General features: G+C 41.8%; 2 protein-coding genes across 6 annotated transcripts in view; one reads left to right on the forward strand and one right to left on the reverse strand.

Moving 5' to 3' along the window:
* Nucleotides 1-588: 588 nt before the first annotated feature.
* Nucleotides 589-4,212, forward strand: ATP5PO (ATP synthase peripheral stalk subunit OSCP). Its single transcript, XM_042868263.1, has 7 exons — nt 589-687; nt 783-833; nt 911-1,021; nt 1,342-1,471; nt 1,588-1,700; nt 3,624-3,710; nt 4,034-4,212. Exons 1-7 carry the CDS (start codon nt 661-663, stop codon nt 4,145-4,147), a joined length of 633 nt encoding a protein of 210 aa, XP_042724197.1. The 5' UTR covers nt 589-660; the 3' UTR covers nt 4,148-4,212.
* A 3,339-nt stretch (nt 4,213-7,551) lies between these two features.
* ITSN1 (intersectin 1) overlaps nt 7,552-21,096 on the reverse strand; it is a 119,304-nt gene continuing 105,759 nt past the window's right edge. For all 5 annotated transcript variants that reach the window (XM_042868530.1, XM_042868529.1, XM_042868526.1 and 2 more), the window contains 11 exons: nt 19,619-19,740; nt 18,630-18,736; nt 16,989-17,172; nt 16,445-16,543; nt 15,467-15,634; nt 13,664-13,876; nt 13,029-13,150; nt 12,022-12,104; nt 11,838-11,921; nt 11,253-11,426; nt 7,552-10,392 (listed from right to left, as the gene is read on the reverse strand). In XM_042868530.1, the coding sequence (XP_042724464.1) occupies nt 10,244-10,392; nt 11,253-11,426; nt 11,838-11,921; nt 12,022-12,104; nt 13,029-13,150; nt 13,664-13,876; nt 15,467-15,634; nt 16,445-16,543; nt 16,989-17,172; nt 18,630-18,736; nt 19,619-19,740 (1,505 nt within the window). In that variant the 3' untranslated portion in view covers nt 7,552-10,243. The remainder of the gene's footprint in view (nt 10,393-11,252; nt 11,427-11,837; nt 11,922-12,021; nt 12,105-13,028; nt 13,151-13,663; nt 13,877-15,466; nt 15,635-16,444; nt 16,544-16,988; nt 17,173-18,629; nt 18,737-19,618; nt 19,741-21,096) is intronic.

Consider the following 21,096-nt stretch of genomic DNA (forward strand, 5'->3'; position numbering starts at 1 on the left):
CAGACCGCATTTCCTGAAGGGTGCTGCTCTAATTCCCTGTTTTTGACATCGCTAAAGCGGGCGCTAATTTTCCAATCTGTAGCAACAGCAACATCTAGCGTCTGGAGCCTGCCCTGCATGCTTGCAGCACGCTTGCTGTTGGAGCAACGCAGTTCGTCCAGCAGTTCAGCAGCACACGGGACCCGAGCGAGCAGCTCAAGGTCGTGCAGAGGACTCTGGCACAGGTGGAGCTGAGGGCTGAGCGCCCGCCTGCCCCGCGCTCCACCTGGAGGGCCGTCTCTCTGTGCCCTAGCAGACGCCCAGCCCCTTTATTGGAGGGGAAAGACAACTCGTTGTATTTCAGGGGTGGTTTCACCCTGTTAGAGGACAGAAATATCCTTGAGGGGCGTGCAGCCAACATCTCCCTTTGGAGAATGTATACGAAGCGGCTGAGGGCCGGGACGCGCTGTTACACCGACTGCAAGAGGCGGGAAAAGGTTCTGGGGCCTAACGGGCCTATTGCGGCTCCTCTCCTCTGCGGGAAGCCCCGCCCACGCCGGAGAACTACGCGTCCCAGCATGCCCCGCGTGGCGGGAGGGGGCGGGGCCTACAGCTGCGCCTGCGCACTGCCTCCCCGCCGGGCCCGGGCGCAGCGGTGACCTCGAGCGGTGGTGGGAGAAAATGGCGGCGGCGGGGTTCGCCCTGAAGGTGAAGTGGGGCCGGGGGGAGAGGGGACACGGCGCGTTGCGGCTGGCCGTCACCTCCTTTCCGACGGGGTTGGACAGCCGCTCTGTGTCCCGCAGGTGCGGCAGCTGAGCACGTCGGCGGCTCGGCCGGTCTCCAAACTGGTGAAGGTGAGCGGGGCCGGGGGGTTTGGATTTGGGGCCGGCTTCCCGCTCAGGGCCGCGCTCAGGCGCCGTCTGTCCCGCAGCCGCCCATCCAGGTGTACGGGCTGGAGGGCCGCTATGCCACCGCGCTGTATTCCGCCGCCACAAAGCAGAAGAAGCTGGAGCAGGTGGAGAAGGAGTTGAGCCGTGTGTCGGTAAGCTTCCTGGGCGCGTCTCTTGCCTGAGGTCACGCAGGGGCTGCTGTTAGGACTCTTTTGCGTGCTGTGAGATGTGTCAGGCCTGCCTGCCTGTGCTCTGCACTCTGCCCCTAGTGCCCCTCCGGGGTCTGGTGAGTTGCTTGAAGGAGCAGCGGCTCTAAAAGGAGCATCCTCTCTATGAGCTCCACCTGGAGCTGCCATTTCAGTTCCCATCTGCTCTCTTCTGTCCTCTATCCTTGCTCGATGGATGACTTTTTTTGCCTGCATGGGCCTGGGAAACTCGTGACCTTTACAGCGTTACTTGTGTGTTCTCTTAGACTCTTTTGAAGGACCCCAAGCTGTCCAGCATTATTATGAACCCTCACACCAAGGGCGCAGTTAAACAAAAAGCTGTAAATGATGTTTTAGCTAAAGAGAAGATGTCCCCTGTTACCACCAACCTGATGAGTGAGTAATCATTTACATTTTGAAAAACATCTGATACTGCTTGTGATTAGTTGTTGCTAACCGAATTTGCTTCTAGTGGGTGTGCTAAGCCCTTCTGATACATCTGCATCTTCCAGACCTGCTTGCTGAAAATGGTCGCTTGCGCTACACTCCGGGCATTGTTTCTGCTTTTGGGAAGATCATGAGTGCATTCCGAGGAGAAGTGCTGTGCACAGTCACCACTGCACAGGTGGGTTAGGAACATCAGGGTTGAGTTTAATAGGAATGGGCATGAAAGGCAAACTTCTTTAGCTATAGTGTAAGCAGCTTGCTACATGAGGAATGAAGAAAAATCTCACCTCTACAAAACACTCCAATAGTGTTTCAGTATACAGAAATTATTGGTTAGCAATTATACGTGTTCTTTTTGTTTCAGCTTGACAGGTAACATCTTTTTCTATGTGTGAACCCAGGGGCTGATGAAAGTCAACTGGGTCTGCAGATAAAACTGCCTCTGCTTTGATTTTTGTCATTAAGATCATACTGATCAAGTTAGAGCTAACAGACCAGCTCTTAGCTGTAGTGAGGCAGATCTCTGAGGTCAAACTAGGTGGCGTGCCAGCTTTTTTAGGCAGGTCTGTTGTGATAGTTGTTCACAGTTGGTACTGTGAAGTGTGTCGCTTTTCTTTTCCAGATGCTCTGTGCTACCAAATAAGGGGAAAACATGTGTTTCCCAATGCTATGATAAGTCAGAGGTATAAGTTACAGCTTTACCATATTGAGAAAGGAATGCAAAGGCACCCTTCTCTATCAGCACAGAAAATGTTTATAGAATTCAGCTATAAGACATGGCAATATTCAAAGATAACATCTCTGTATGCTCGATACTATCTGTAGGTAGATAGTAACAGCACAAGGGGGAATGGCTTTAAACTAAAAGAGGAGAGATTTAGATTGGATGTCAGGAAGAAATTCTTTCCCCCAGAGGGCAGTGAGGTGCTGGCACAGCTGCCCAGAGAAGCTGTGGTACCTCATCCCTGGAGGTGCTCAAGGCCAGGTTGGATGGGGCCCTGGGCAGCCTGAGCTGGTGGGGGGCAGCCCTGCCCATAGTAGGGGTTGGAACTAAATGGTCTTGAATGTCCCTTAAAACTCAGACTGCGAAGCTGTAAACTTCAAGCTGGAGATGTGATTTCTGGCATTTCAGTAGTTTGTGTGGGGATAGATCCATGCTCGGGCCTGGTAATGGGAAGCTTGCCTGCTGTACACGTAACATAAATGTGTAGCTTTTGTGTGCTAAAATGAGCTTCCAGTGTGGACTGAATAAAAAACCTCATCCATTTGGGCGTGACAGGCTCTTTATAGGCCACAGGCACAGACTGTAACTGATAGCTTTCAGGGACATAGGGGTTCACAAATGCAAAACTTTTTTCTGAGTTTTCCCAAATAATTCGTAAGGGTTGATATAATAATAATTCCTGATGCCTCTTTGATTGATAGCAGTTGATTTCTTTTGACTCTCAACTGTTAACCATTAAATAGGAGTTGTTATTGCTAGTAACGCTAGCAGCAGTATTCTTCTGTGGAGTCTGTTTAATTTCTGTTGCAGTAATATCTGAACAACTCACAGGGAAAGCGAGGGCAGGCTCATGGTGCCTCCCCCCCTCAGGGATGCAGAGTTCCTCTATGGTGATGGAGAGAGGTGTACTTGGCTGAGCCCACACAGCTGTGTTGGCAGCATCTTGAGTCCCTGTCTCATGCTTCACATGAAACTGGTTTTTTCTTAAGCTTATAAACTGAACTGTGAGAAGCAACAGAATTAATCTCTCCTCATATAGGCTAAATGCTGCTTTGAAATGGATGTGAGGGTCTTGTGTTGAGTGCTTAGTTTAGCAAGTCAGGATTCTTGATGCTTGCTTTCCAAAGATATTAACAAAAAGCATTTGCTGGGAATATGTGTGCAGGCAGCACAATACTTTATGAAATTAAAGGAGCACCAAATGCTGCTGTTTCTGTGCTGTCATTCGATTACTGTTATCCAAAAAGGCTGCTTCCTCTGCCTTCCTGGGAGTGTCTTTCTTTAATGGAGTCTGAAGAGAAAATAAAGTGTTCTCATTATACCCTTTGAATTTTTTACATCCTTCATTTTCATTGTGTTCTGTGCAAATTTTTTCAGCCCTTGGATGATGCCAGCCTTACTGAGCTAAAGAGTGTTCTGAATGGATTCTTGGCTAAAGGAGAGGTCTTGAAGCTGGAGACCAAGGTAGGGGTTTTATTTGTAAATACACTTAATGCCAAGCTGTGCTTCTTGTGCTGTCTCTCATCTTTACAAAAAAAATAAATGAAAGAGGAACTATAGGACACTAGTGTATATTCATTTGGTTGAATTCAGTAGCTATATAATATACTTCTGTGTTTTCTTGTACACCTGATGCTTCGATTACTGAAATCTTAACTCTGAAATATAATGGCTGCAAAATTATCTTAAGGGTCTTTTAAATGTTTACACTTTAAAAAAAGAAAAAAATATATATATTAGGGTAAGAAGTTTTTGCTAATGGAGTTTCTGTTAAACCTTTCTTCTAGACTGATCCCTCCATCCTTGGTGGAATGATCGTCAATATTGGGGAGAAATACGTGGATATGTCAACAAGGTCAAAGATCCAGAAACTGACCAAAATAATGAAAGAGGCTGTCTAGTAAGCTGTTCTCTTTGTTCACAGTGAAACCTGTCACATGGAAACAATAAAATTATTCTTCTTGAATAGCTGTTTTAGAGTATTGATTCTAATGTACAGCTGTGGGAGAAAGATGATGAGGCCTCCAAAAGCTTGCTAGGGAGAGGTTAAGGTGTTTGTATCTTAAAACTACTTATAAAAACATTCAGCATGGAACACTGATTCACAGCTACCTCATGTTACACTGGTGTTCTAATGACAAGGCCGTGTGTGCCTACTTCTGTTTAATGGGATATTGAGGATATTGACCTCAGGGCAGCTGGCCAGATGCAGTAATTATTAGCCAAAAGGAGGGGGCAGATCAGAGAGGGACCTTCTAGTCCTATTATCAAAAATACCAATCTGAACATTCATCTAATGTTTTTGAGACCATATCGCTCTTCCTCAGTGCTTCTCAAGAACATCACAATAGGCTGTTAAAATAAAAAAAGAAAAACAACAGTGTTTATTCTTGCATAATTTCACTTGCACAAATACAGTCTCGTCTGTCTAACAATTTGCACAGACTGAAGTCTGATCTGCACCTTCCACCTCAGTGAATGCAGTCTGGGACGCGGCGTAATTCCTCAAACAGGTGAATGCATCATTTTGAAGACTTTTGTTTCATTTGACACTGTCCATAAACAGAATTATTTAATCAAGTGCAGCAGAGGAAATAACACATTCAGAGCAACCAAAGTACAGTTGAAATTGTCTTACGAGAAACAGTGGCATCCAATTTGTTGTTAGTTATTTGTTATACCAATTAGAAATGTTATATCTGTTAGAAATGCTTTCAAATAAGCCCATTTCACAGTATGGATGTGTTCCTGTAGGATAGTTAGATGCAATGTAAATGAACAATACAAATGAATTACATCTTCTCGGAAAAAAGGAACCATTTCTCCTACCTGTCCAGCTCTTAAGACCTACATATAATAGTTATTTTCTAATGCCTTTGTAATTTTTAAGATCTTACAAATACTACATATAGTACAACACTTCCTTTCTTAAGAAGAGAAGGAAACTAATTGATACCATTCGTTTGGCAACAAGTGCACTAAAAAGTCACACCACCATCATGGGGTGGGGATTCCCCAGTTCTAAGTATTAACACTGAAGAAATACTACGGCTATCTTTTCTGAATGATGTATCAACACTGAATAAAAAGTACTCCATGAATAAGTCTGTAAAGGCTGTTGGAATCTAAACTATTTTGGCAAAGTGAGGACTGGAATAAGGTATTCTGCAAAAGCTGGGGGTTAGCCTGGTGAAAAGCTTTAAGCCTTTACGAATCGTCACCCAAATAGGAATTGCTTCAACCCAACTCGGGCACTTCGCACTGCCAAAAGCAGTGCACTCTCACTCGTCTTTCCATATGCTCCTCACAGAGTGACTTGCTCTTGAGATACTGTGTGATCAGCATTCTGACTGGTGCCAGGAGAGCTCCATGATCCTGTGCCCAACCTTCTCCCTTACTCCTGACAAGTACAGGTTCCACCACCAGTCCCATCCCTGTGGAGTAGGCACCATAACAGGGAGGGATTTCACTTCTAGTCCATCACACGATGGACAATCCATCCCACACTTCCTAAGGGGAGAAGAGCCTGCTGCTCACCAAGCTCTGGTTTCGTCTCTGCCAGTTTTTCCCCTGTTTTCCTGCAGCCCAGCCTTCCCCTGTCAGCTGTGCTCACCACGACAGGCGGGAGAGCCTGAGAGCCTGACAGAAGGGCTCTGAGGAAGCAAAACGCCTTGACTGACACGTCAGGTTGGGATCACAGATCCAGTGCTAAATCGGGGGTTAGCAACACTTTGCAGCTTTACAAGAAGTGCAAGGATTCACTTACAGTCGCAGCAAAACCTTTTTCTGACAGCTATGTCATGCAACTAGGCTAGTTTAACATGTTCTTTATTCATTTAAGTTCGGTCCTAAATATATCTGCCTATGTACAGAAAAATAATTTCCCAAGAATGACCTTTATTTTAAAATACGTAAGACAACAAACAAAACTGTGTGCCTATAAACGTTTTCGTTAGATTGACTCCGTATTTGACAACAACAAAGTAGCTATGCTCTTATATTATATATACAAATAATCACATGTATATATATATATATATATATATATAGATACATCGATATGGATGTAGGACAGGAGTGTTTGGTCTGAACAAATGTGGGGTACGTGTGGAATGTACGTACAGAGCAAACGGCTCGAAGTGAAGGTGAGTTCACCTGTTTCCCCACTGTTCTGCTTTTCAAGGGTTTTGATGCTCGATTGGAATAGTGAAGCACCACAGTGCAAAAGGAGCAGTATGAAAGCAGACCCCGCTGTTGCGGTGAATGTCTGGACTTGTCACATCTTCATCTGGAAAATGTATTTAATAATATTACAAAAACGTTGTTATCCACAATGTTCTTCCCCCCCAAAACCCAACTCACGTGTAACAAAAAGTGTTTTTTTTCTGAAGGGTAAAAATATTCTAGAATGAACATATTTAAAAATTTCCGTCATAAAAACTCATGTTGAGAAGATATATAATAATTAGGTGCATCTAGAAAAAGTTCTGCAATGTATGGGTCATATTCCTTAGGGTCAGCCCAGTGACGTGCTCTGTCCCTTGAGGTGCCCACGTCAGACCATCAACTGCACACAGCCTCTCAGGACCTTACAGACCACCTCCCTACAGCACTGATCTTGGGGAAATAGCATTTCCAAAGCTAAGATCAGCTTTATGGTTTTTATTTTACAGTGCTTCCAAATCATTATAACCTGCAGGTATATGACTTATGATTAGCCTGGTAAATACCATACTGGAGAATCTGGTGGCTATAACCCAATCACCATGCACTTTCAGAAAGACAGGGAAGGAAACAGATCTGCAAAGAACATGAACTCCTTTATCTTAACCTTGACTTGTTGTTTGACGATCTCTTCAGCAACTGCAATCTACCAGTCCTTATACAATTTGAATCAACTTTGTCATGTAGGCTCCTTGAACTCATCCCTGCATCTCCAGCATACCACATGAGCATCCAGCCAGCTTCTAGTATCCTTTGTTCTAGCTGAGACACAAAGGTAATTAACAGCAATGGATCAGAGCCTATGGGTCGGAAAGTGGAGTTCACAGTGCAACCCTGCTGGGAAAGTGTGAGGTGCAGCCCTGGCAGAGGAGAGCTTAACATACCCCAGGCTTAGAACCACAATACCATTAAGGTTGGAAAAGACTTCCCAGATCCCCCAGTCCAACCACCAGCCCCCCCCCCCACGCGCACTGCCCACGTCCCTCAGTGCCACATCCACACGGCTCCTGAACACCTCAGGGACGGCGACTGCACCACCTCCCTGGGCAGCCTGTGCCACTGCAGCACTGCTCTTGCTCAGAAGACATTTCTCCTAATACCCAACCTGAACCTCCCCTGGCACAACTTATCGTATCACTGTTACCTGGAAGAAGAGGCCTTGCCACTCCCACAACTCCACAGCACATGAAGTCCTGGATGGACAAGGGAAATTACAAGGACTGATTGCAAGTTAGAAATCCAGGAGCTGAACCCCAGCCCTTCATCATCATCTCACACATGCATGACATTCATTGGCATTAACAGGAACTAAACGTTCCCATGCATTGAGGGCAAGTTGGAAATGACAAGCGATGGTGGTTGGGAAGGTGCTCAGTTGTGTTACCACATAAAAAGATGCAATCTGACGTATCGATGACGGGGTCACAGTCCAAGAGGAGCCCCCACAGCTACCTGGCAACCACTTCCAACAGCAAGTGAATCTCAGAGGAAAACGCAGCAACTTGAGGCTTCTTCTGCAAACCTGGACTGGATCTCTGCATCACATCCATGGTATTTTTTTCCTATTTGTCTACTATTTTTTGCTGAAATTCATGCTGTGGAAATGATGCCATAAAAAGATGATCCGACTTTCTAAACACTGAAAGGAATTCACTGTATGTCCAGCTAGTGAGTAAAATTAGGACAGCAATAAAAGGTTAGACATGACATTAAATGACATTTAATGTTACCCATTAATAGATTTTATCACTTTTTTTTAATTCTACCACAACAACGTGTATTTTCATATACGTTATATTTAATAAAATGTATTGATATGGAATTAGGAAAACATGGGTTTAGTACTATTTACATATTTTAATCGAAACAATTTTCTTAACAACATTGAAAAATAGAAACTTAAAGTTCTCTTAATCATGTTTTCTGCCAGTTAGTGGTAACCAAATGCATGCCCAGGAAGTTGCACTCCCTCTAAAATGTGATCAGTTGAAAGTTTCTAACTAAAGTGTGTATCTCTGCTTTTCTGTTTCAAAAAATACATAAGTATGTCTGTCATTTCTGATACAAAATTCTACACTATCTTCAATAAATAAATAATAAAGCGATTCTGAAAAGTATGAAATGTAAACTTTGTCGTCCCTCCAACATACATTTTTCCCATTGCTTGAAACATTACAGTGGTCTCGTAGGAAATTATAATACACAGACACTTCCCAGCACAGTTTACACTTATTACCATACTGTTTCTACCTATCCGTTATGAATATATCCTAATTTCCTAATGGAAATCAATAAGAATTGTAGTGCTAGAGAACACCATCTATACAGGGAAGGTGGAAACCAGTACTGAAAGGACATGCAAAGAACATCAAAACCTAACAACAGGCTCCACGAGAACATTCACATGCTAATGGAACAGGCTGACACCTCCCATTCAGAATTAAAGTCATTACAAAAATACCAGTGTATGCATGATAGGTAATGAACGAAATGATTCCAGGCAGAACAAAGATGAATTTTACTCTTAGGGGTCTGTCACATCCAGTCGTGTACTTAAGGGAAATGCAACCTATGTGTGCACTTAGGGACAGATGGTTTGCCAAACACGGGAAGTTTGCTGGACGTTGGCCTGTATGTGTGCTATGTGTTGAGTTAAACACATATATAACCTTTTGTGTTCCCCAAGATGAAAAAGACATTACCCCTGGGTTACCCACTCCATACAATCACAAACACTTCATTCTGTTCACGTCTACCATCTTTGCCACCAACTTTGTGACCAGCCCGGTTTGCAGCAAACACTGCTGTGAGTGACAATGTGCTACTGCCCTGAATTCAGCAACACGATGTCGAATGCAGTCAGGCACAGTACAGTTTAATAACTGGTCACCACTGATTGCTTTGCAAACTAGACTCTGCGGGGTAGAAATGAGCTTCCTGAGCTAGAGCCATCATTGTTTTCCTTCCTCACTGCAGGTGACGGAACATCCATCTGCATTCACACAACTGAGCAGCAGTAGTAAAACAGTATCAAAGTGGTACAGCACAACATTCAGCAGGGCTCTATATTCTGTCCTTCACTCACTGTTCAAACACTTCTTCCAAAGGTACTGAGTGGGTGGACTCTTCTGGAGTGTAACTCATCTCTGTGCACAAGGCCTGCACGTAATTTATTCTGGGGGCAATGTGAGTCATGAAGTGGTATGTTAATAGAATCTTCTCTCTTTATAGATATAGACTATTTATTTTCTAAATATTTTCAGTATCGCCATGAAGATCTCCAGAGATCTTCTTACTGCATAACTGCTTGTTCCATTCACAAAACATTTACACGCCACTTTGCTGAGCAATAGGCACAGAATTCCTTATGGGGGAAAACCCTGCAGAAAGCCACCAAACATACCAACATTGCCTTCTTCATGTAAATTAACGAGTAGAGTAACTGGAGCAAGCACGGGGACCTATGTGGTGTGCCAGCCTTTCAGGCTGCAGCACAACGAACAGCCAGGTTACTTCATAAACCCAGGAAACTAACATCAGGTTCCACATAGAGAAATTGAGGGAGACTTCCTCACTAAACTGGGACTCGTTTTTCAGTGAGAATTATCAAGGCACAAAGATGCTCCTGTTTGCTTTGATAACCCTCTTGTGTGTGAAGGGCAAGCAGTAGTTTCGTATCAAACCAATAAGGGTTTTGTGACAGCTTCTGCAGATACCTATATTGCAGTGAACTCAGACCAAAAAAAAAAACCAAAACATTGGTCCCTTTCCTTCTAAGGCTCATCAAACAATTGCAGGTCCAGTCGGACGACTATCTCTCCTGTGGGGACTTCATGGAGAAGGAGACACTTTGTAACTGGTCCCTTTGAACCCTGATCCTTCTTAATGTCTGCCACACGGATCTCTGTTCTGCCCAAAAAGTCTGAAATGCAAAAAGACAGCATGCTTAGAAATGAACCAACTGTTTTCTGTTGCAATAAAATGCTAAATTGCAGTAGGAGCCAAGTTTCCATTTACACACAATAAAAGGAGAAAAAAACCCCTTCGTCCCATTATATTTTTGCAGTTGAAGGACAAATGCTGCCTGTCTGCACAGAAGAGACTTTCTTCTGGACCAGTGGCAGCATTTAAAAATAAATGATGCCAAAGGCAGAAAAAAATCCACCATGTACTTCACAGATGCTCTGCTTAAGTAGCTTACTTATTTTATGACGTGTTAGAAAAAAAGCCAAAGGCCAGTGCCCAGCTTGAACTGGACGAGTAGCTCTCAGGAGATGATAGAGCAAGGGATGGATCACAACAGCGACAAGGTCACTGGGGCAAATGGTACTGGCCACATGAATGACAGTCGTGCCCAAATATTCCTGGGAGACTATTACTCTAAAAAACATAATTCAGTGCTCAGTATGTCTACTGCAAGTTATGAAATTAAAATGGCTTGGGAATCTTGAGTTCATTTCTGCTACTGCCTGTTACAGGAACCTGACGACATTTCTTTTCCTCCTCCATTAATTTGTCCATTTGCAAAACGCATCCAGAGTTTCATGTAAAGACTTAGCAGAATTACAAACTGCACTTCAGTTACTGTCAAACCACACAAGAAAGGAAACCCAAAAAACCCCGAGAGAGCGCAATTCTTTTTGAGCCAACACAAGCATGGGAGTGAGAGTGCGTCGGGTCTCAAACACGCACAGGGGTTCAGTATTTACCTCAGCGGGAGTGCACCTCTTCAAAACGGCAGGTCTGAAACTACCCTTGGAAGGGTGGCTGCCCCTTACTTACCATCTGGGGAGAACTGGTCCCTCTCAAACACCGTGATGCAGAGTACGTCCTGCTCGAGGTCTTTGATAAAGAACTGGCAGTTGGAGTTCCACTTCGGATTGAGGGTGTCCTGCATTGTCTTGGTGATGTGGCACTGAGAGCCCATCGTCACCTCACAGTATGGATTACTCTTTCCTGGGAATTAGGAAACAAACAGAAAAATGTAATCATGTTTTCAAGTGTGTGTCTGAATACCCTCTTCAACTGGCAGCCAACAGACCAGGTAAAGACAGTGGCCTTGCTGTCCTTTCAGTAAGTATGGACGCAATTCTGCAAGGTGCTGAGCACTTTCCACTCTTCATTGAGGAATCTGTGGCTTATGATCCCTTATGAAATAGTTTGTGTGGTAAAAGCCGTTTGTATGAGCCAAATGATAAAGTGCAAGACAACTGCATGACTGCTACTGAAAAGCACAGAACCACCTTTGTGCTTTTTAAGTTCATTAAAACAGCTTTGTTAAACAAAAATATACTGACAGAACATCTAAGATGGTCAAATAGGAATGTCTCCTTCATACAGCATATTATGAAATCACAAGGCACTTACCATGGGATCTGCAAGGTTTTAGTTCAATGCCTTCAACAATATTCACCATCAACCTCCCAATGCCCGTTGCTCTTTGTGAGCGAACTGTGGTGAAACAGAAGAGGAGAGACAGAAGTCTTTAATATATTTCCTGGCCCAGGGACTTCCCCACGAAGGATGAGAACCCCTGCACCCCATGCTGTACCTAAGTAGGCCTTTTCCCTCTTCTTCTTTTCAGTCTCTATGTAAAGTTCCGAAGCAGCTTTAATTTTCTGAACCCATGCAGTCCTTCAGAGGGAAAGGAGAAAAAGGTTGCAAAATATCATTTCCATTTTCACTCCCTGCTGTACTGCAAATAACAGTAAAGCTGGCCCTCCTTCCCAACCTCTTCCAGCCTAAGGCCCTCACCCCACCACAGGCTCTGCTACGCTGAAGCTGTCTGCTTGGGAGAGATCTTGCTGGAATTCATAGTGCCTGTAGAAACGTAATCATTCCAGCCTAGCATGTCCCATCACACAACGGAAGCTCAAGAGAACTATGAGCAGGCAGGGAGCAAAGATGTTTTATAACTTTTTATGCATTGGAATTTTTCCAGATAACGCATTCTCAAGCTGGCATAATAGTATCTATGCAATGTGTTTGGGGGACTTTTTGCTGATTTTTCATCTTCCATTTTTTAACAAAAGTTATTTTTCAAGAACTTACAATTCTGCAGACCAATCTTTTCAATATAAGTCCGTGCAATCCCATCTTCGTAAGCTTGCCAGAGACACAAATCACTAGCTGAAGTTGTCACTCTTCTGACTTACTCATTATAAATGGAACCAGATTAAAACTGAGTTTTGTTGGCAGGTTTTTGCTTCAGGTTTTAATCTGACTTGTTCCTGAATCCCATTCAACATACAGACATGCAGATGCTTGCACTGGCATAGAAAACTGATGGACATTAACAGAACAAGATAGGCCTGAATCTTTTAGCTTCTTCACGCTGCCACAAAATGGAATCATCCTAGTGATCTCACCATTGGTATTACTGAAATTCAGGAAGCATTATTCTTTCTCCATTCTTTATATGTAATGAGTATCACCTTATTCTCAAGCACAAGGATATGTAATATTAACTGCTTGGACACTGCTATGCATGTGTACATCAAATACATTTGCACCAGACCTTTAAAGCTCAGTACTAACGTGGCCTGTGCAGGTACTTACCTTTCATTAATGCTTTCAGCCCGGAGTGTATAGACTCTGTCAATGTGGGAGATATGGAAAATGGGCTCATCTCCAGAAGGGTCTGTGGGTAATTTTACTAGTACTTCATTTAGAAAAATGGGCTGGAAAACATTAGGCAAAGCAAGCGTTCTATTGCACAGTATCTAAACAGAGGCATGCAAGATAGAGCAATTCAGAACAGATTTCATTTGTGCCCACTATTGCTTCTCCCCTTCAGCTGGCCTCCCATCTGTCTTAAAATATGTCATTTTTTAAAATGTTCTTATTATTAAGGTGTGCTTACAGTCTGGAACATTTCTCCTCAACTGAGAAAACAGCTTTATGAAGTTTAGCAATCTCTCCTTTCTCACATGGAACAGCAAATACTGCTCTCTGCATCGCTCCTTGTTATGTGACCTCTGTTGAAGAGGTTGTTTTGGCCAAATTTCAAAAGCATCTTCCCTTACCTAGCAGACTACCAGCTTGCTCAACATTGGTCCCTGGAATCCCCAACATACGCCAAAGCTTTCAACATTCTTGTATATAAAATCCCACACGTACAGTATGTGGGTGCTGCCTCCTGAACTTCTGTTAGTATGTAACTATCCAAGCCACCATTTAAGAGTGGTACTTACAGTTTTGTACATTTTGTACTGCAGATTAGACTTGGGGCTGAAGACCTTGTCTGTGCCAGAAGAGCCAAGAGGTTTTATGATCTGAGTCAAGAGGAGGAAATCGTTGAACAGAAAGCCATACAGTTCCTTGTTACTCTTGGCTTTATAGAGCTTCCCACTGTGCAGAAACTTGCGTGGTCCCAAGCAGTTTGTAACAGAATTAAATACGAGTTGCTGCGAAAAGTAGAAGAAGAAGAACAACGCACTGTATAAAGTAAAACAATCGAGGTTCCCCTGAAAGAGATCAAATACAGTTTTGAGTCCTGACATTAGTTTTACTTTGTGTCACAGGGATGATGAGCAATGTCTCTGCCTTGCGCATGACAAGCAGTGCAAGTCATAAAAATGTTATGTGAAATTTAAGGCAACCTATCAGTTGCACAAGGCATGATCTGGGCAGTCAGAGAAAAGCCAGAAGCATTTTTGCCTCCTTTTGAGTTTCTCTACCACACACATGCACCTCTGTGAGCAGAGCCGAGTTGATGATGACTTGTCCTGGATTAGCAGTAGTTACACAAATGACCTCTCCAAATCATGAGCTTCCTTAATAAGAACAGCATTCATGAATTGTGCCTGAATTTCACTCACTAAAACATAACAAAAGACTTCCAGATAACCTGTCTTTGTGTCCCTGTAATAGCTGGGCTTAGAGGACAGCTGCTGACCAGTGGCTGGAACCAGAAAGATGCAAGACTCATCTGGAGGTTACAAGGTCTGTAGAGGCTTACTAGCCCTTTCATTTTTAAGTTCATTTCCATTGGTCAGGATGGTGTGGGCTCTGGCATCCTTGCTAGCCAGGCAGGTAGATCTGGAGTAGCTCCTTCTACAGGTTAGAAACATATCAGCCAGAAAACTACTGGGGGAAGGCCTGGTCACTGCTTGCCACAGATTTAAGGTGTTACTGGCATTAACTTGTCAGCAAGCAGTCAGTTGGCCATTCAGGTAATATTACTGATGTTCCAAGGTTAGACATCATGTACAAAAGACAAAAGCAGCCATCTCCATACAAGCACTAGTTTTAAGACAGCCAAATGCAACTCTGGCCCTTCTGAACTTGTCAGAATTGTCTTTCCCCCAAAATAGATTTTTAAGATGAAATGCAACATTGTCCAGTTTATAAACCAAACAGTGCTTATTATTTGTTTATCTTGAACTGAAAACTCAGTACACATTTTAAAAATCAAGTTGTGATCTGTCTGCCACTAGTATCTTCACCACTATAGAGAGGTCATCAATGTATTCTCTGCCCACCACAAATATTGCAGGGAGGCTTAACATGTTATCTTGAAATATAACATGCATTAGTAGGCAGTGATTCTCTCTGTCAAGTCTTGAGAGGGACTTGATCTGTATTCTCACATTTTCAGAATGTAAACAAAGTTTTGTTACAAAAAAACAGATACTGTGATGACTTTTAAAGCACTCCAAGACAGTCAGATATTGCTTCAGGATGAGATACTGTACAATAATTCTTGCAAAGAGCCACGAAACTGAAGAGTTGTAGTTGAAAACTGCAGCACTTAATCTGGCACTAGTCCAGAGGCAGGAAACAAAAGCAACATTTATCATGTAGAAGACAATAATACAAGCAGCAAAAAGGATTACGTGCATAAATGAAAGGGAGCCAAAGAAAGATAAAAACGAATGATTTAAGATTATATGACATGATTACAACATTTTCCCTTGATGCAGAGCCAAAAGTGAGCCATGGTTTCTTCCCAAACAGTGAAGTGTGCCCATTACTCCAGACAGCATGTTGTTTACCTCAGAGAGGCCTTCGCACTGAACATGAGCCTGGATCCACTCCAGCCTATCTGAATTTTCTTTCTCTCGCACTCCTTCATTTACTTGAGAACATAATTCTTCCGCTTTTTCAAGAGCATGCTTCAAGTGACTGTGGTCAGGATGGCTTTCAGGAGTGTTTTCTATTATCTACAGGCAAATAAAATACGTTAGCTTTTTCTATTATCTGCATTTAAAATATATTCATCTTGAGAATCCTTAATTTCTGTTTTATTTCTTTATTTTCATCAGAGCTGGTCAGAAGCTTCCACATTTCTCTTCCTGCTTGACAAATGTGAAAAATAAGAGACAAACTCACAGTCGGTATGTGAACAGCTGTCTGCAGAGCCATTACATCAGAGCACTACTCACTCTTCTGACGTAAGCATGCAAATTCCAGCCATAAACAGAAACATAGCTGATTATGGATTCTCTTAAATGACAACATCCAATTTGTAACTGGATTCATTCCTACGAAAGTCTCGGGTCAATTTCAACAGTACTATTCAAGATGGTAAGTGTTAGGCAACAAATAAAAGTTAGGAAAGTGTTGTAAGTTATCCAGTAATGTAAGCTGCAATGATTTGGCATTCAGGATTGTATACTGAATGCCATTTTTGAGACTATAAGGAAGGAATGATACCAAGGCAAAAAGGCAAAGATGAGCATAAGATGAACCCAATACTTCCATTTTCTGAATTTCAAACTTTTCATTCAGCTTTTATTGCCTTCTGGTTCTCTGTGCAAGTAAGTTTCACCCCTATTTCTAGTGGAAATCCAAAGACATTTTGTTGAAGGCAAATGAATTATTTCATTTGCTCTAGTGTGGTAAAATGTAAAAAGGCAGCCCACTTTCCCTAGCATATCAGACATCTAATAGTGACAATGTAGGGAAACTATCCTTTAATTAAGCTACAAGCAAAGCAGCATCAAAAACATCATCTTTGCAAAAGAACATACATTTTTAATTATTAGTGGGTATCTTGTTACCCGTTGCATAGGCTTTAGTAGAAAACTTGATAGTGGCATTCCTTTACAGCGAGGATCCATTGCTAACCTCTGAAACATTAGAGAGGTAAAATGGTGTTAGTCAATTTGCTTAAAATCCAGCAAAATAAGGAAAAGGTAAGGCAACAAATGAACATAAGGCCTTAACTAAATCCATTAGGTCACAAACAAGATCAATGCATTAGAATTTCTTGTACAATGCATTCTTCACCTAACTTGTCAGCACAAACAAAAAGCATCTTCTCACCATTATTTGTCCAGCTCTCACCATGTTACTGCATAACCAATGCTAAAGTAATTATTTTACAGCCATACAGCTCACTGAAAGAAGGTATGCCTTTAACAAAAAAAGTATTCCTTCAGTGAGTGCTTAAGTCTCTTCATTCTTCAGACCCTTCATTCTAATTCGTCACACAGCACTATTTCAGACAGTGTTTTGGAAATTTGCAATGCAGTTTATGGTGTACAAAATACACAGTGAATGCTCTTCTCTCACTTTTACAAACTCCTTGAATTCGGGGACTTCATCTGTTTTCTGCTGAATGAGTGCTGCCCCATTGAGCTGGCAGCTACAGAACCGAATGTATGGCTGCATGTGTGGCAGCTGAGCTGTCAGGATGTCGCCAATCATTTTCACTGGCATCTTCTCTCCAGACATCTTCTTACGCACACGCAAGGCCCTAAACACAAACAGGTCATGAGTGTTGGATAAGTCAGCAGACCTCTAAGTAATGATTCGTGATCTATGAAATAAGTAGGTTGATTGTTATTCATTACTGAAATGAACAGACCTCTGAATAATAAACAGATCAGCCACGGGACTTATTGCACATTATTAGAACATAATAATCAAGACTGCACCCTCAGCCAACTGAAGTTTTCCCTCTTGTGATCACCAATTTATTATTTGACATTAACTTAATGCAATGACAGATCAGATACAACGTAGGAAGGAATATCATTACTCTTACTATTAGAAAATATATAGATATGCTCTTGAACAAGGGATAAAAACCCTACCACCACCTTGGGCCCAAAGCTATTTCTAGCTTTTACCCTGGCTTCCTAAGGAAGGGCATTTTATTGTCATCTGCTGTTTTATTACCAATATGTGTCATGTTATCAATATATATGTCTCTGCCCTATCACTGTCATAACTTGTTATTTTGTGAGCCATTTTCAAGCACATTACAAAAGCGAAGATATCTCAAAAAACTCCTACACTTTCAATGAGAATTAGCAAATCAGTAGAGAAAAATAAAGGAGTTTTATTAGTACTCTTACTTTTTAAGATACAGGTGTAAATTGTTACTCATTTTGTTGGGCAAGGGCCAAAAGAAGCAATCTGTTTGTACATGCCTTCAAGGAAGTTCTAATTTATCTTATAGTGTCTCAGGATTGCATAGCTTGACCTCTTTTTCAAAAAAAAAGAGGCTTTCCCTCCTGCTGAAATAACAAGGATGGGTGAGAAAATTGAGAGAAGGAAGATGGGATCTGGTGGAGGCCACTGAGAATGAAGGGGGAAATAAGGGTACTTGCACTGTGTGGAGTTTCATGGTAAAGAGTTGGGGTTGCAGTAGTTGGAGACTTTGGTAGGAAGGGCGCAGGGTACACTGGGCACAAATCCATAGCAAACCAGGCTTTCTTGGGCCCGCTTCTCACAAAACAGCTCATTCAGGTGTTAAAAAGTTTACAATAACTAAAGGAATACACTGGGCAACTCAGAATAACGGTGGCAGTGAATGTTGGTTGTAGTTTGCTTCCCATTCACAGATAATGGGACTGGAAGTCGGTAAGGGGCTGTGACAGAGAAAGAGGAAGCAGAAGTATGGAGTGTGGGCAGCCCTGAGAGGCACTATTCTTCAGGAGAAGCTGACCTTGCCTTCTGCTGTGCAGGTACCCTACGAGCAAATTAAGTGCAAATCCTCACTCAGCGAAGAACTGATGCATTTTTCTCAACAACAATAAAAAATTATAGCAAACAATAATATCTTGTTTTTTCCAACATGGAAAAATGCCTGGCTCCTTTGGCGACTATTTTCATAAGTGGCAAATATTTGCATGCAGCTAAAAGAAGAGGCCCATGATTTTGTAATTGATAAGTACAGAGGAGAAAAAAAAAGCAAAAAGAACTTACTTCAGTAGTTTTATATTGCACATAATCAGTTCCTTCCAATTAACAAAAATCATAGCAACTTCCTTTTCTGTTAGCAGCTCAGATTCCATTAGTGGTTTCTGGAAGATCTACAGATTTAGAAAATTAAGCAATTTAGAAAGTATATGTTAAGTATAATCAAAGTTGCTAAGACTGATGATGCTTACTTCCTTAGTCTGGAAGTAAGACAACTTTACATCAGAGTAGCACTTGGTACTCAGCAGAACAGACCTCAAGCACGCCCTGTGCCCATTATCAGATCTACCTGATTATACCTTTCTGAGTAGCTTATCTCTTTGAAAGATAATAATCTGAGTTGGTCTTGGTGGTTGTTCACCGTGGCCTGGATAGTCTGTTTTAACCTTGGGAATTTTAGTGACAGGTCTCCTGTGAAATATCCCAGGGTTACTTTGATAAACAACTGAAACTACGTTTTACTTTGGACTCCTTTATGGAAGCTCTGACTTATCTCATATTGTCTCAGGCTTGACCTCCTTTTCAAAATAAAGGCTTTCCCTCGCTGTCAAAAGAATTGCCCCCATCACTTGCCCCTATGAATCTCCCCAGATAAAAGATGCTATACACACTGTAACATTTAAAGAGAAACAGGCTCAGTGATAACTGAGTGCCGCTGTGCATATGGAAATTGGTACATGATGCGCTTCAAGCTTTACGAACCTACATATGAGAAGTAAACATTCAAAATCAGGAGTGAAAAGAGTTGACTGAAATGACAATTGAAACATTGAAGCATTTCAGTAAGCGTAACACAAGGGCTCGCCATCAGTTAATTACACTCACACCCAGACATTCATATATGTTCATATATGAAAATTTAACACTGATCATTCCTAGGAAATGCAACACAGCAGTGATACCAAATGAGTTTGTAGGGTGAAATTATTGATCCAATTCACTTCAGAAAACATGAGTGAATAAAACCTGCTCCTAAAAGTGCTGTGCCTCCTTACCTCTGTGACCAACTGCAAATCATTTACATAGTTCTCTTCTGTGACAATGAGCTCATGGATGTATCCCTGCCTTTTTCTTTCAGTAGGTGTCAACATATCCAGAAGATGCAAGTCTGCACACCCTGGAAAACACAACAGAATCCTGGATTTTACTTACAGTGGCTTTTAAATTGATCCAGATCTGTAGTAGTTTGAATAATGCCCAATGAACAGTAACTACTGCCTGTTCATTTAATCATAATTCACACTTAATGACACAGTGCTTACAATCTTTCATCTTTTAGTGAATAAAAACATTGTCATTAACTTTTTTTTAAAGATTCAAGGTCATTTTTAGGAGATGGCCAGTTAACAAGGCAAGTGAATGGAGGTCTCATTAAGATGAAAGCATGCAGTCCAGAAACAACTAAAGAAGACCTCCCTGTGGCATGAACAGGATTTCTAAATGTTTATTCTCTGGTGGCAAAACTTAAAAGTTCTCCTCACCACTACCTGCCCATTTCCAACCTCACTCCGAAGTTCAGTTTCCCTTAGTTGTGTCATTCATCTGGAACCACACTGTAAAATAAATCCCCAAATGGATCACTGTTAATAAAAAGGGGACAAAGACTTCACCTGGAATTAATGCCAAAGAACACATATATTTATCCTAAAAGGGAGCAGAATTAAGGAAGAGAACTATAGTGACATTAATGCTCTGATGAGCTCTTTAGATTTTCAGCTCTCAGCTCTGCATTCAAGTTTGATCTTAATCATTTAAGTCAAAGTAGGCATCCTCATCAAAGCAGGGTTTATTTACTTCTTCATGCTTCAGTTAAAAATTGCTGGAGAACTTTTGAAGGACTTGAGCCAAAAGTCATGAAGGTCAGTGGAGTTACCTCACAGACCTTACTAGTTTACAAACTGAACCAAAGGGTTGATTGATTGTCGTTTTGTACCTTTAAAAGCAGTAGGAAATCTTATAACTAAGAACACACGTTCCATCAAGTTTGTCCTTCTGTTTTTCCAAACCATCTTCTGTGTATATTATAGAATTTTTATACTATAGGCACAATTCAATTTTCATGTTCTATTTTCTATTCTGCATTACAACAGAATACTTAATTACTTTTTTTCCCATAGATCTTGGTATGTTTCAGCACAGCTCAATTAAATTCTTCTGGAATTGCCAAGGAAAACGTTTTCTCCCTGTTTCACTTCTAATAGTTTTTATAACTGTTCTGCATAAAATACAATGTATTTCAGTTGTTTTGAAATTGGTTTAAAATATTTTGCTTTAAAGAAATACTATGCTTTGACACAATCAAAATTCTTCATTTTAATTCTTTCCCCCACCTCTCAACAAAGCATTGGCAAATTCAGTACATTCCTCATTGAAACATTTTCCACGTGGAGAAAAATCTGAATGAAAAACATTCAATGAGACCTTCACTTCATGGGATTGTAAATGGCCAAAGCTTTTTTTTTTAACTGTTCAC

Source organism: Lagopus leucura, unplaced genomic scaffold (assembly GCF_019238085.1).
Source record: "Lagopus leucura isolate 7727_CA_CO unplaced genomic scaffold, USGS_WTPT01 Super-Scaffold_100001, whole genome shotgun sequence".
Taxonomy (NCBI): domain Eukaryota; kingdom Metazoa; phylum Chordata; class Aves; order Galliformes; family Phasianidae; genus Lagopus; species Lagopus leucura.

Bases quoted from the DNA above. Each gene is read 5' to 3' on its own strand.
- ATP5PO (XM_042868263.1), top strand. From the start codon at position 661: ATGGCGGCGGCGGGGTTCGCCCTGAAG. The intron at 688-782 runs GTGAAGTGGGGC...TGTGTCCCGCAG, and splicing joins CGGCGGGGTTCGCCCTGAAG to GTGCGGCAGCTGAGCACGTC. The intron at 834-910 runs GTGAGCGGGGCC...TCTGTCCCGCAG, and splicing joins CGGTCTCCAAACTGGTGAAG to CCGCCCATCCAGGTGTACGG.